This window comes from Heteronotia binoei, chromosome 10 (assembly GCF_032191835.1).
Source record: "Heteronotia binoei isolate CCM8104 ecotype False Entrance Well chromosome 10, APGP_CSIRO_Hbin_v1, whole genome shotgun sequence".
Classification (NCBI taxonomy): domain Eukaryota; kingdom Metazoa; phylum Chordata; class Lepidosauria; order Squamata; family Gekkonidae; genus Heteronotia; species Heteronotia binoei.
The window spans coordinates 5268724-5284249 of NC_083232.1; the positions used below are offsets into that span (position 1 = coordinate 5268724).

Genomic DNA, 15526 nt, shown 5'->3' on the forward strand with positions numbered 1-15526 from the left:
ATGTTTCCCTTTCCTCCATATGTTCTTCCTTCTCTCCCTGTGTTAACAGTGGTGAGCTCCTGCAGTCAGGGATCCATCTGTTTCTCCATTTTGCTCATATTGCTGTCTAAACCAGGGTTTCCTGATAGGCTGCCCGTAAGTGCCATAGTGCCCACCAACATTTTTCCTACTTCTGCCAAAGTGTTTTTAGAAAACGGGGAAAGACAAGTGGGGCTCTTTCCCAGCAAGGCTTCTGATTGGCCAATGAGCTACAGCAGCCATTTTGTAGCCGATTGAGTAGCCAATTTCTGGAAGCCTTTTTTTTTTTTTTTGCTGTGTCCATCATGCAGTGTTAGAATTCCAAAGGTGCCTGTAAGGTTAAAAAGACCGGGGATTCCTGCTCTAAAGTAGGATATACACCAGTGGCTCTCAAACTGTGGTTCACAAGGGGTCACACGTACCATTAAAAGCATGTGCGTAGCGCTCAAATCTGAACTGCTGAATATTGATTCGATGCAGGGCAGTTCAGACGAGCATCCAAGAATGCGATTCATTCTGTTGTGCACGATCAGACATCCAATACTATCACGCTCATTTCTTGGAGCATGTGTAATCAGATGGTGATTTCTGGGAGGGGAGGGGGTCCATTGAACATGCACCCAACTGTTTGGAGCTGGGAAATCAAAACTTTCTTCAGAGGCGGGGGGAAGGGCGAAGGTTTCCAGAATTAACGTTGCCGATCCAAACCACGGAACTGCCAGGAATTATTTTCCTAGAAATTGGCAGTGATAATGATATCTTGAAATCCTCCACATTGGAAAAAAAAGAATTTTTTCCTGTTCTGAATAGTGGGATAATGTTCCGCCCCCCCTCCGATCCTGTGTTGATTGGAGAAGCAGAAGCGTCACCTCAGATTCCCGGATGATCTGGCAATGCGCATGTCTGCTGGGGCTTTTTTTTTTTTTTTTAAAGGTGAGAGGCAGTATCGCGCATGAGCTGTCCAAACAACAAAAAGCCGATCTTGTGCCGCTGTTGTCACGGGCTGGGGCCGGGTCAGGCAAAGTCCAGGGGCAGTCCAAGGTCTGTAGCTGGTGAGCAAAGAGGGTCCAAGGCGCCAAAACCAAATCACAGTCCAGGTATCGCAGGTCAGAGGTTCAGAAGCCGAAGTCAGGGGGTCCAGAAGTCAAAGCCGAAGTCAGGGGGTCCAGAAGCCAAAGTCAAAAGCCGAAGTAGATGCTAGAACGTCAGGTAAGTGACTAGTTGCTTCCACAAAGCCTCCTCCCAAAGCCCACAGCTATATAGCCCTCTGCTGTCTGTTGCCCATTTGGGCTAATTGCTGGCTCAGAGAGGCAGCCAGGATCCTGCTGAGACTCAAGCATCCTCACTCCAGAAGGGCCAGAATCCTTGCCAAACTCAGGGCTCAGGGAGCATCTTGCTCGTGAGCGTGCCATCCTCCTCCAATCCCTGAGGTCCTGACGAAGGCGGTCACGCACACGAGCCACCCGAGAGGGCGAGGCAGGGGGGCTTGGATCTTCTCCAGCAGGAGGCAGGGGCACTGGTGCAGGTGGCAGGGGCACAGTTTCTTCTGCAGGCTCAGCTTCTTCTGCAGGGTCCCCAGCACCCATGACAGCTGTTTTGAAAAAGGGCCGGACTTTATGTGCTGTCACATTAACGCGGCACTGATCCGCGGCAAGTCGGAATGACCCCGGATGACACTCGATTGCCAGATGTGCATGTCTGAACGAACACATTTAATCCGTCAGCCAGACGGAGCTGTGTCGTCACTAATGGTACGTGTGACCGCACCCAAGTTATTTACAGACTTGTCACAGGGGCATATGCTGTGTGGATTGCGGTCGCGACACTGGAGTCAAAGACTCAACTGTGCCCTTGAACGCACCAAGTTGGGATGTGATCTCCTGATTAATTAACTCCCCAGAAGACGCTGAGGTGCTCCAGATGCCATGGCAACCGCAGCATCCCATTTGTCCCAGATGTCTTGTAGAACAATATTGAACCTACTTGAGAAGCCTGATGTGTTGTTGTAGTTACCATGGTTTCTGCCATACATCAACCTGAGCAGGGATTCACAGATGTCTTTGGAGGGATATCTGTTGCATCTAGGAATACGTAGCAAGGTTGCAATATACTTAGTAATATTAAAATTGATATGTAAAATAGAACCCTGTTCTAAAAACGCAACAATAGCCCTGCTGAATCAGAGCGGCTCTCTGTCTAGTACAGTATTCTGTCTCACATATTGGCCAACCCATTCCCCTGCAGGGCCAACAACAGGGCACAGATAAGAACATAAGAAGAGCCCTGCTGGATCAGACCAGTGGTCCATCTAGTCCAGTGTCCACCTAGTCCAGCCAACCAGTTCCACTGGAGAGCCAACAACAGAGCTCAGAGGCCAAGGCCTTCCCCTGATAAGAATATCAGATAAGCTCTGCTGGATCAGACCAGTGGTCCATCTGGTCCAGTATCCTGCCTCACACAGTGGCCAACCAGTTCCTCTGGAGGGCCAACAACAGGGCAGAAAAGCTGAATCCTTCTCATGGGTCATTTTCGCACTCACCTTAATCAGCAGCGACGACCCTCTTCACCGCGCAGGATCTGCACGGATTTCGCACTAATTGCCGCGGAGCACCCAGAAGAGCCGGAAAGTCCCGGCGCTTTTGCGGCGCAAACGGAAACCGCCAAAAACCAGTTTCCGTTTGCGCCGCAAAAGCGCCGGGACTTTCCGGCTCTTCTGGGTGCTCCGCGGCAATTAGTGCGAAATCCGCGCAGATCCTGCGCGGTGAAGAGGGTCGTCGCTGCTGATTAAGGTGAGTGTGAAAACAACCACAATGTTGCCTCTAACTCTACTTTTGAATATGGAAGTTGACTACTTCTGAATACGGAAGTGTTGACTGGTGTGAGATTCTTGTGTTTTATGTTGGAGAAGGAGAACACAACTTGAAGTCACTTTGTGAATGAATCCCCAACATGTAGAATAAGTTTAGAACTGAGTCCCTCCCGCTAGAAACAGTTTGCAACTGGTATACATTGATCAGATCACACATCATCTAAGCATTTTAAAGATGGTCTTGTTCTTCTTCACTCCCCCCTCCCAGATTTTAGGGAGGTCTTCCAGGTCTTTGACAGGACTCCAAAGAACGAGATGAAAATCAGCTATGCGCAGTGTGGTGATGTCTTGCGGGCTTGTGGGCAGAATCCCACCCAGGCAGAAGTTCTGAAGGTTCTTGGCCGGCCGAAACCAGAAGGTGAGATCCTTTCCCAATAACGAATCCACAAAGCAGATCTTGACTGGTGTATAAAAAACATACGGAAAAAAAGCATATGTTGTGTGGACACAATGCAAACAGATTTACAAAACCAACTGTGAAAATGGTTAACTAAAAGTGTTGATAAAAATATTTTAAAAAATGAAACCATCCTCCCTAATCTCCTGGTCTGGATGAACCTTGATTGCTGTTTGTCCCTCTAGTTTGTCTCTTTGTGAGGTATGGTGGTGAACATATGAAGCTGCCTTCTATTGAATCAGAACTTTGGCCCGTCAAAGTCTGTGTTGTCTACTCAGATGGGCAGATGGTCTCCAGGTCTCAGGCTGAGGTCACGTCACCCAGATGTTTTGAACTGGAGATGCTGGGAGTTGAACTTGGGACCTTCTATGTGCAAAGCAGATACTCTGTTACTGAGCCACTGACCCTCTGCCTTCTACTGAATCAGACCATCAGTCCATCAAGGTTAGAATTGTCTTCTCAGACTGGCAGCACTTCCCCAGGTTTTCAAGCCGAGGACTTTCACATCGCCTACAGCCTGATCCTTATCTCCTGGAGATATTGAGGATGGTACCGGAGATATTGAGGATGGATATTGAGGATGGATCCTGGAGATATTGAGGATGGAACCGGAAACCTTCTGCAGAAGGTTCCATCCTCAATATCTCCAGATAAGGATCAAGCTGTAGGTGATGTGAAAGATATTGGGGATGGAACTGGGGACCTTCTGCATTTAGAGCGATGCTCTGCCAATGTGCCATGCCTCCGTCCCCCAGGGCTCTAGAATTTCTCCCAGTAGAATGTAGCTCTACCGTGTTACTGCCCATGAGCATGGGCAGGTGTGCCTGAACAGTAAGGTGACACATAACCTGCCAGTTGGACAGTTCGGCTGGTAAATTTCATTCGGAACTGTGAAGCAGTGTTGGGCACTATAGGCCAGTGTGGTTTCCTAGGTTCAAGATGGTAGCCATGGTGCCCTAGAAGGGCTAGATCAGGAGTGGCCAAACTTGCTTAATGTAAGAGCCACATAGAATAAATGTCAGATGACGAATGTCAGAACTGCAAGAAGGAAAGGAGGGAGGGAGGGAGGAAGGAAGGAAGGAAGGAAGGAAGGAAGGAAGGAAGGAAGGAAGGAAGGAAGGAAGGAGGAAAGGGAGGGAGGGAAAGAAGGAAGGAAGGAGAGGAAGGAGGAAAGGGAGGAAGGAGGAAAGGGAGGGAGAGAGGGAGGGAGGAAGGAAGGAAGGAGGAAAGGGAGGGAGAGATGGAGGGAGGGAGGAAAGGGAGGGAGGGAGGAAGGAAGGAAGGAAGGAAGGAAGGAAGGAAGGAAGGAAGGAAGGAAGGAAGGAAGGAAGGAAGGAAGGAAGGAAGGAAGGAAGGAAGATAGGTGAAGGAAGGAGAGAGAGGTGGAAAGAAAGCAACTTAAACTTTAAATACATTCTGCAAGCCAGCCAACAGGGCGGTGGGGGCTTGGAGAGCTACACATTATGTATGAAAGAGTCACATGTGGCTCCCGAGCCACAGTTTGGCCATCCCTGGGCTAGATTCAAGTCCAGTAGCACTTTGACGACCAGTTTGGACTCTCAAACCCTTGTATCCTGGAAATTGCTGGTCTCCAATGTATTCTTGGACTCAAAGCTGCTTCTTCCTAGTCTACAATGAATCAAAACTGCAGCCTTGTTGCTTTTCTGAGTCAACAGACTCAGTTGATTCAACAGATTCTTTTTGAATTGCCCCCACAGACCTGAAATGAAGAGTTAAATATGAGTTAAAACTAGGTTTATTAACAGGCTGGACTGTATATTATTTCACATTTACATTTAGCGTGTGTTATGCCAGGATTTTGAGATAACACCATCTCTGGCTGTCAACACAGCTGACTTGTTTCTGGCTTCCTTTATCTGTACAGAATACTGTGCCAAAAGATGCCCAGTCATATCTCCTCCCCAGGGGTCATTTCGTAGAAAAATAGGTGGTGGAGCTCATTAGCATATGCCACCCCCACACACCAGCCAAAAGCAACCTGATTCAAGAAAGGAGAGCCCCAGGTGAGCAAGGCCTGCTTGGGCTGGCTAGAGATCCAGCCAGTCCAAGCAGGCCTCGCTCGCCTGGGGCTCTCCTGGTCCGCCCCCCCCCCCCAATCAAAAGGCCAGCAAGCTACCCACTGCCCAAAATCACATAAGAAGTGGAGAAAGGGCGGTGTGAGTTTCTCCAGGGGTTCATGAGGGCTGGGGGTGTGACAAAGCCCCTGGTGTCTGGCTGGCTGCCCAGTCTCCCATTCCAGGGATTGTTCTGCAGCTACACCTACTACTCAACGGACAAGGGAGGTGGGGAGGAGGAGGGGAAACCGTCAGAAAGGTTCAGGAGCTGGGCTCCTCTGAGCTCCTGCTGAATCTGAGGCCTGCTCCTCCTTATCCATGCCAAGAAGGTAATAAGGAATTGGCTGAACAGTCTCCATTCGTCGGCATCCCAACTGCACAGCCAAGGATCAGGTGAACACTTCTCTTCGCCTTCAGACACCTCAGGGAGCACATCGGTTACCCCTATCTGTGCCACAAGGGAAGAATTCTGTGCCTTTTTGCGCCGTATTGCAGGGGTGGCCAATGGTGGCTCTCCCGATGTTTTTTGCCTACAACTCCCATCAGCCCCAGCCATTGGCCATGTGGCTGGGGCTGATGGGAGTTTTAGGCAAAAAAAAAAAAAACATCTGAAGAGCTACCGTGGGCCACCCCCTGCCATATTGAATATGGAAGAGCGGTGGTTCTGAATATAAGAAGGCGACCAGACGAAGATTGCTACCGAAACACATGCATTTTATTAATAGCCTGAGACGCATGTAGTCAATTGGCCTTTCTACCGCTCCCTGAGGAGGAATTGGCATGTGCAAGTCCACCTCTGGTGCAATTATGCAGGTATGGAATGCAACAGAGGAGGACTGAACTGTTTTCTTCTCTTTGTAAAGAAGTGATGAAAGCCTATGTGTTAGACAAATAACACAGTATAGTGCAGGGGTCATTTTGTAGAAAAATAGGTGGTGGAGCTCATCCAGGGACTGTTATGCAGCTGCACCTACTCTTCAATGGACAAGGAGGTGGAACTCTCAGGAGGAGGAGGAGGAACTCTCAGAAGGAGGAGGAACTCTCAGAAGGAGGAGGTGGAACTCTCAGAAGGAGGAGGAGGAACTCTCAGAAAGGTTCAGAACCTGAGCTCCTGTGAGCTCCCACTGAATCCGAGGCCTGGTAGCAGTAGTTGTTATTGTAGTAGTAGCAGTAATAGTAGTAGAAGAAGAAGAAAGAGAAGAGAAGAAGAGGAGGAGAAGATTGGACTTATACCCTGCCCTTTATTTGGGGACACACTATCATAAAGGTAAAAAACAATATATGCATTGTTATCTTCATTTTAGATGTCAAAAGGGTTTTGCGGCTCCAAGGGTTTTCTTTTCTGTGAGAAATGGGTCCTGATGGCTCTTTGAGGGTTAAAGGTTCCCTACCCCTGTTCTAGAAGAACAACCTCTTTTGTTGGGAGAAGGCATCTTGCCTTGGAGGCAGTTGCCGGCTTTAGTGGAATCAGGGGTCATTTGGTAGAAAAACAGGTGGTGGAGCTCATCCAGGGATTGTTATGCAGCTGCACCTACTATTCCAGGGGTAGGGAACAGTGGCTCTCCAGATGTTTTTTGCCTACAACTCCCATCAGCCCCAGCCAGCTTGGCCAATGGCTGGGGCTGATGGGAATTGTAGGCAAAAAACATCTGGAGAGCCACTGTTCCCTACCCCTCTAAATGGACAAGGAGGTGGAACTCTCAGGAGCAGGTGGAACTCTCGGAAAGGTTCAGGAGCTGTGCTCCTGTGAGTTCCCACTGAATCTGAGGCCATACAATAACCCTTTCACCACTGGTAATTGCCTTGTCTGCTTGCGGTATGTCACCCTGGGCTCCAAAGAGGGGCAGAAACATCTCCTCTTTTCAGTTTATCCAGAAGGGAGCAGCACTGGCAAACACCCAATCCTCAGGATGGCATAGTGACAAACTCTAAGCTGGAGAACTGTGTTTGATTCCCCACTTTTCCTTCGCATGAAGTTTTCTGGGTGACCTTGGGCCAGTCGCAGTTCACTCAGAGCCTCACAAGGAGCCTGTTGTAGGGAGAGGAAGGGAAGGTGATCATAAGCTGCTTTGAGACTCCTTAAGGCAGAGAAAAACAGGGCATATAAACCAACTCTTTTGCTGCTGCTTCTCTGCCACCTATTGGCAAGTCTCTGCTGTGATCCTCAATGCCAAGATAAAGTAGGATGCCAAGTGAGAACATAAGAGAAGCCATGTTGGATCAGGCCAATGGCACACCCAGTCCAACACTCTGTGTCACATAAGAGAAGCCATGTTGGATCAGGCCCATGGCACACCCAGTCCAACACTCTGTGTCACAGAAGAACATAAGAAAAGCCCTGTTGGATCAGGCCAATGGCACACCCAGTCCAACACTCTGTGTCACACAGTGACCAAAAAAAGAAAGGAGGTTCGCAAGTGGGGCTGGAAGCCCTTCCACTCCCCACCCCACCCCAAGCACCAAGAATACAGAGCATCACTGCCCCAGATAGTTCCAATAATATGCTGTGGCTAATAGCCACTGATGGACCTCTGTTCCATATTTTTATCCAAACCCCTCTTGAAGCTGGCTATGCTTGTAGCTGCCACCACCTCCTGTGGCAGTGAATTCCACATGTTATTCACCCTTCAGGTGAAGAAGTACATCCTTTTATCCATTCTAACCTGACTGCTCAGCAATTTCATCGAATGCCCACGAGTTCTTGTATTGTGAGAAAGGGAGAAAAGGACTTCTTCCTCTACTTTCTCCATCCCATGCATAATCTTGTCAACCTGAGTTTAAAATGCCTCAGACTGATCGCCTCTTTGCCTCCTTCTCGTTTGCCAACTGTGAATTGAGCAGAAATGAACAGCAAAATGATTGACTTCGAAACCTTCCTGCCGATGCTCCAGCACGTCGCCACGACCAAAGACACGGGGACCTATGAAGATTTCGTGGAAGGCCTGCGGGTTTTCGACAAGGAGGGGAATGGCACTGTCATGGGGGCTGAACTCCGCCATGTTTTGGCCACTCTCGGTAAGCAGACACAGACTCGGGGAAGAGCAAAGTAGGAGTCAAGTGCATCTTTAAAACCAACAAAGTTTTATTCAGAACGTAAGCTTTCGTGTGCTCCAAGCGCGCTTCATCAGACAAGAAATCAGGTACAGTGAGCAGGGCTACATAGAGCTGGTAGGCAGTGGTTTAGAATGCAAAATGGTACAGATTTAAAATCCAATGACGGAATAGTAAAATTAACAAACTGAGCAAACCAAAGGATTGCTCAGTTTGTTAATTTTACTATTCTGTCATTGGATAGCATGAGCATGAGAAAGCAATAAAACAGTAATATGTCAAAATGTGAGAATGTCTGTTAATCACTCTATGGCAGGGGTAGCCAACGGTAGCTCTCCAGATGTTTTTTGCCTACAACTCCCATCAGCCCCAGCCAGCTCCAGATCTGGAGAGCTACCATTGGCCATCCCTGCAATAGAGTGATTGACATGTTTTTTTGCCTACAACTCCCATCAGCCCCAGCCAGTATGGCCAATGGCTGGGGCTGATGGGAAGTTGTAGGCAAACAACATCTGGAGAGCTATCGTTGGCCACCCCTGCAATAGAGTGATTGACATGTTCTTTGCCTACAACTCCCATCAGCCCCAGCCCGCATGGCCAATGGCTGGGGCTGATGGAAGTTGTAGGCAAAAACCATCTGGAGAGCTACCGTTGGCCTCCCCTAGAATAGAGTGATTGACATGTTTTTTGCCTACAGCTCCCATCAGCCCCAGCCAGCATGGCCAATGGCTGGGGCTGATGGGAGTTGAAGGCAAAAAACACATCTGGAGAGCTACTGTTGGTCACCCCTGCTGTATTGTATAAGCCTGAGCCAAAGAGAGGGCATTTCTTTCTAAGAAGTTTTTCCCATCCAACTAATTTACCTTTTGACATGTAACATACATATAGTTTGCCATTAGAAGAAAAATACATTAAAGTATAGTGGAAGATGGGGAAGACATGTTTCTATGTGTCCGCTTTTACATTCCAGGGGAGCGGCTGACTGAAGAGGAAGTCGACAAGCTCATGGCTGGTCAGGAAGATTCAAACGGCTGCATCAACTATGAAGGTCTCGACCTAGAAACAAAAGACCGTGGGGTGGTGGGGTTGCCAACCTCCAAATGGGGAGATCCCCTGGAATTTCAGTCTATCTCCATATGACAGAGATCAGCTCCCCTGGAGAAAATGGCTGCTCTAGAAAGCAGAATCTATGGCCTTATATCCTGCTGAGGTCCTTGCATTTTTTAGATAAGAGTTTCCAGTGGGGAATTTTTGATGTACCTCTGATAGAAATTCCTCATGGTGGACCTGGACTCCTTCATCTGCATCTCTTTGTTGCAAGTTGTTCCATGCTTAGCATCCTGATTGGCTAGTTCTTCCAGGTTTCAGGATCCTGGTTTGCAAGGAGTGCCTGTCTCAAGCTCAAGCAACAAGACCCCAGTACAGCACAATACATAACAGAATCCCCCTTCTGACATGCAGCTTGCTTAGGTCAGGTACACTTAGTCAGCCTGTAAGGACTGTAAAACATGCAGTTGGGCTGGGAATACGGTAAATTTGGGGCCCTCATAACCTCTGGGGTGGATGATCCTGTCTTAGGGTTCTTATCAGGCGGGCCCCTCAGTAAAGAGATTATGGCCGATCAGGACTTTGAGGTATGGACGGTTGAGTTAAAAATGGTCAGCCCTTAAAGATGGGGAGAGGGACTCAGAACACTGCAGGATTCTTCTGATCTGTTTAAGTCTTGGGGAGAGATTCTGGCCCATCTCTACTAGGTTTGCCAACTTCCAGGTGGGGCCTGGAGATCTAGAATTACAGCTGATCCCCGGATGACAGAGATAAATTCCCCTGGAAGTATGGTCACTTTGGAGGTGGAAATCTATAGAATTGTATCCCGCTGAGGTCCCTCTCCTCCTCAAATCCTGCCCTCCCCAAGGCTCCACCCACAAATCTCCAAGAATTTCCAAACCCAGAGGTGGCAACCCTATCCCGAGCAGCTCTGCCTCCTTCTTGGAATGATAAGCCACTGGGGTACAAATGATTTTTTAGAAGATGAAGATATTGGATTTATATCCCGCCCTCCACTCTGAAGAGTCTCAGAGCGGCTCACAATCTCCTTTCCCTTCCTCCCCCCCACAACAGACACACTGTGAGGTAAATGAAGATGTTGGATTTATATCCCGCCCTCCACTCCAAAGAGTCTCCGAGCGGCTCACAATCTCCTTTACCTTCCCCCCCCCCCCACAACAGACACCCTGTGAGGTAGATGAAGATATTGGATTTATATCCCGCCCTCCACTCCGAAGAGTCTCAGAGCGGCTCACAATCTCCTTTACCTCCCCCCCCCCACAACAGACACCCTGTGAGGTAGATGTAGATATTGGATTTATATCCCGCCCTCCACTCCGAAGAGTCTCAGAGCGGCTCACAATCTCCTTTCCCTTCCTCCCCCACAACAGACACCCTGTGAGGAAGATGAAGATATTGGATTTATATCCCGCCCTCCACTCCGAAGAGTCTCAGAGCAGCTCACAATCTCCTTTCCCTCCCCCCCTCACAACAGACACCCTGTGAGGTAGATGAAGATATTGGATTTATATCCCGCCCTCCACTCCGAAGAGTCTCAGAGCGGCTCACAATCTCCTTTCCCTTCCCCCCCCCCACAACAGACACCCTGTGAGGTAGATGAAGATATTGGATTTATATCCCACCCTCCACTCCGAAGAGTCTCAGAGCGGCTCACAATCTGCTTTACCTTTCTCCCCCCCACAACAGATAGCCTGTGAGGTGGGTGGGGCTGAGAGAGCTCTCACAGCAGCTGCCCTTTCAAGGACAACCTCTGCCAGAGCTATGGCTGACCCAAGGCCATTCCAGCAGCTGCAAGTGGAGGAGTGGGGGAATCAAACCCGGTTCTCCCAGATAAGAGTCCGCGCACTTAACCCCCACACCAAACTGGCTCTCCTATGATGCTTTTTTCCTTTTTCCTTTCAGCTTTTGTGAAGCACATCATGGCCATCTGAACGCCAGGTAGGCTGACAGAACCGTCGCACTGCTATTTTCCTGGCGGGATCCTGCCTAACACGGTTAACCCATCCTGTGTGCGGATGTCAGTCAATTGACTGGCAGCTATAGGATGTGAGCTTGCTGGGTATTGCGGATCTAGTGAACAAAAGTCTTTCAGATTTAGATGAATGGAATCTCCCTCAAGGAAAGGCTCACTGTAATAATCATCCACTTCTCAGTCTCCAGTGCTTTTTGTCGGCTGACAAAAAGCTGCCCACATCACATCCTGGGCCAGTAGGTTTGCCAGCCTCCAGGTGGGCCCTGGAGAACGCCCACCCCTCCCCCCGCCACCAATTATTGCTGATCTCCAGAATGCAGAGATCAGCTCCTCTGGAGAAAATGGCAGATTTTGAGGATGGACTTTAGAGCCGTGTGTGTACCTATTTAAGATTAAGTAGCAGAGATATAAACTGTATAAAGGACACAGACAAACACAATTAAAGATCTTTTTTTAAAAAAATCTATAAATAAAATATGCTTAAAACATTAGCATTTGTTGGACTTAAAGGTGCTTTCTTGTATTTCTCCCATGGGATCCAGGGAACTGGGCAAAGGAAGCTCTGGCTCTTTCCTTCCTTCCCCCCCAGGGAACCAGGAAAGGGAAGGAGCCTCAGCCAATAGAAAGAAGAGAGGCTTGGCTCAGTAGCTCTGCTGTGCGATTGAGAGAGGCTGTCGAAGCAAGCTCTGCCTTCCCCCCCCCTCCTCCCAAAGGGAGGAGCCTCAGCCAATGGAGAAAACAGAGCTTTTGCTCTGTAGTTCCTAGGCAATTGGGCAAGCTTTGCAAAGCAAGCTGTGATGCAGAAGGAAGCAAGATATAGGGAGAAGGAAGCAGGGTGACATGATAGAGGTTTACAAGATTATGCATGGGATGGAGAAAGTAGAGAAAGAAGTACTTTTCTCCCTTTCTCACAATACAAGAACTCGTGGGCATTCAATGAAATTGCTGAGCAGTCGGGTTAAAACGGATAAAAGGAAGTCCTTCTTCACCCAAAGGGTGATTAACATGTGGAATTCACTGCCACAGGAGGTGGTGGTGGCTACAAGCATAGCCAGCTTCAGGAGGGGATTGGATGAAAATATGGAGCAGAGGTCCATCAGTGGCTATTAGCCACAGTGTGAGTGTGTATTTTTGGCCACTGTTTGACTGGATGGGCCATTGGCCTGATCCAACATGGCCTCTCTTATGTTCTTATGGAGTGCCAGTTTGGTGTAGTGGTTAAGTGTGCGGACTCTTATCTGGGAGAACCGGGTTTGATTCCCCACTCCTCCACTTGCACCTGCTAGCATGGCCTTGGGTCAGCCATAGCTCTGGCAGAGGTTGTCCTTGAAAGGGCAGCTGCTGTGAGAGCCCTCTCCAGCCCCACCCACCTCACAGGGTGTCTGTTGTGGGGGAGGAAGGTAAAGGAGATTGTGAGCCGCTCTGAGACTCTTCGGAGTGGAGGGCGGGATATAAATCCAATATCTTCTTCTTCTTCTTCTTATGTGACATAGAGTGTTGGACTGGATGGGCCATTGGCCTGATCCAACATGGCCTCTCTTATGTGACACAGAGTGTTGGAGTGGAGGGGCCATTGGCCTGCTCCAACATGGCTTCTCTTATGTTATTATGTGACTCAGAGTGTTGGGCTGGATGGGCCACTGGCCTGATCCAACATGGCTTCTCTGATGTTCTTATGTGACACAGAGTGTTGGACTGGATGGGCCACTGGCCTGATCCAACATGGCTTCTCTGATGTTCTTATGTGACACAGAGTGTTGGACTGGAGGGGCCATTGGCCTGATCCAACATGGCTTCTCTTATGTGACCCAGAGTGTTGGACTGGATGGGCCATTGGCCTGATCTAACATGGCTTCTCTTATGTTCTTAAGTAGACAACAGCCAGTTGCTTCGGGGCCTGACAGGAGCCTTCTGGAGGTCTGCTCTAGGGCATTATACCCTCCTGAGGGTCCTCCTCTTCCCAATTCCTGCCCTCCCCCGAATCTCCAGAAACCTGGAGTTGGCAATTCTATGTTCCAGGTAGCTAGAAAACATGAAACTGTGGTGAAAGCCTTGGCAGGATTGAGGCTTGACAAACCAAATAAAGGGATCCCCCAGTGTGAATACCAGTCAGAAAAGAAGCACCACTGGGGAGTACAACCGTCAAACAATTATTCAAAACATTCAAGCATTCATATATGTTTTTGTTTCATAATAGTATATGTTGTATCTGGCTCTTGCTGCGAGCCACTGTGACGCAAATACATATATGAATGCTTCTATGCACATTTTGGCCACCCAATGAGAAGGGAGCACTCCCTGGAGAAGAAGACCCTGATGCTGGGAAAGGCAGAAGGCCAAAGAAGAAAGGGACGGCAAAAGATGAGATGGCTGGACAGCGTTACAGATGTAACAAAAACGAATTTGAGCAGACTTTGGAGGATGGTGAAGGCAGGAGGGCCTGGCGTGACTTGGTCCATGGGGTGGCAAAGAGTCGGACTCAACTGTGCAACTGAACAACAACTAGAGTCCCTTGGACTGCAAGTAGAACAAATAAGTCAGTCCTAAGGGAAATCAACCCTGACTTTTCCCAGGAAGGTCAGATGCTGAAGCTCCAATACTTTGGCCACCCAATGAGAAGGGAGCACTCCCTGGAGAAGATCCTGATGCTGGGAAAGACAGAAGGCCAAAGAAGAAGGGGAGGGCAAAAGATGAGATGGCTGGACAGCATTACTGATGCAACTAACACAAATTTGAGCAGACTTCGGAGGATGGTGGAAGACAGGAGGGCCTGGCGTGACTTGGTCCATGGGGTCACAAAGAGTCGGACTCAACTGTGCAACTGAACAACTAGAGTCCCTTGGACTGCAAGAAGAACAAATCAGTCAGTCCGAAGGGAAATCAACCCTGACTGTTCCCTGGAAGGTCAGATGCTGAAGCTGAAGCTCCAATACTTTGGCCACCCAATGAGAAGGGAGCACTCCCTGGAGAAAACCCTGATGCTGGGAAAGACAGAGGGCAAAAGATGAGATGGTTGGACAACGTTACTGATGTAGCTAACACAAATTTGAGCAGACTTCGGAGGACTTCATCTATCTCACAGGATGTCTGTTGCGAAGGAGGAAGATAAAGGAGATTGTGAGCTGCTCTGAGACTCTTCGGAGTGGAGGGCGGGGTATTAATCCAATATCTTCATCTACCTCACAGGGTGTCTGTTGTGGGGGAGGAAGGTAAAGGAGATTGTGAGCTGCTCTGAGACTCTTTGGAGTGGAGGGTGGGATATAAATCCAATATCTTCTTCTTCATCATCATCCTTCTAGCCCCGAGCATTCTGACCACCCCGACGTTCGGAAACTTAGGTCTGTTGAGCAAAACCCCAGCTTCGCCATCTCAACTCACGCTTTGCTACTACGACCCAGATAAGCTTCATATTTCTCCCATTGAGAGGGTTTAAAAAAACAAGACTGCGGCCAGTCGATGTTGAATGATGAAGCTGAATGTATATCTTTTGAGCTCTTGGGAAAAACTTGACCTAAGGACCAAGCAATCCATCCATCTTGTGAGCAAGGTGGGGGGGTGGTCAGTCTTAGATAAATGAAGAAAAACAGTTTGAACTCTGTCGTACTAGTTCCTGTTTTTCTCTCCTCCGATTCATTTTATCTTCTCTCGCATCCTGATCTTGTTTATTTGCCTAGATTCGAAATGATCAGAGCTGTGGCAACAGGCTGTCCGGAGAGAAGGGTTTGTTTTTATTGTTTTAGCTGTCTGCCAAAGCCCCAGAGAGCAGGAGATAATTCCAACCCGCTGAGACTTTTGTCCCACAAGATCTAATGCTGTCCACACAAAGGCCGTCTTTCCACTCCAGCTTTCTTTTCCTCGTAGCAAGTCGCCACCTCTTTGGATCATCTTGTGGCTTCTCTTCTGACAACGGGTGTGCAGCTACAGCGTTTTTTAGGACTTATTTTAAAAAAAAAAATTAAGAGAATGTAAGAAATTAAGAGAAGACATGTTGTATCCGGTCAATGGTCCGTCCAGTCCAACCCTCTGTGTCACACAGTGGCCAAAACCTAGGTGCCTTTAGAAGGTTCATCGGTAAG

General features: G+C 48.7%; 1 protein-coding gene across 1 annotated transcript in view; it reads left to right on the forward strand.

Moving 5' to 3' along the window:
• MYL3 (myosin light chain 3) overlaps positions 1–11425 on the forward strand; it is a 58202-nt gene extending 46777 nt beyond the window's left edge. Inside the window, exons 3-6 of the mRNA XM_060247937.1 lie at positions 3096–3245; positions 8201–8374; positions 9381–9458; positions 11381–11425. Coding sequence (XP_060103920.1) covers positions 3096–3245; positions 8201–8374; positions 9381–9458; positions 11381–11409 — 431 coding nt within the window. The 3' untranslated portion in view covers positions 11410–11425. The remainder of the gene's footprint in view (positions 1–3095; positions 3246–8200; positions 8375–9380; positions 9459–11380) is intronic.
• The last annotated feature ends 4101 nt before the right edge of the window (positions 11426–15526 follow it).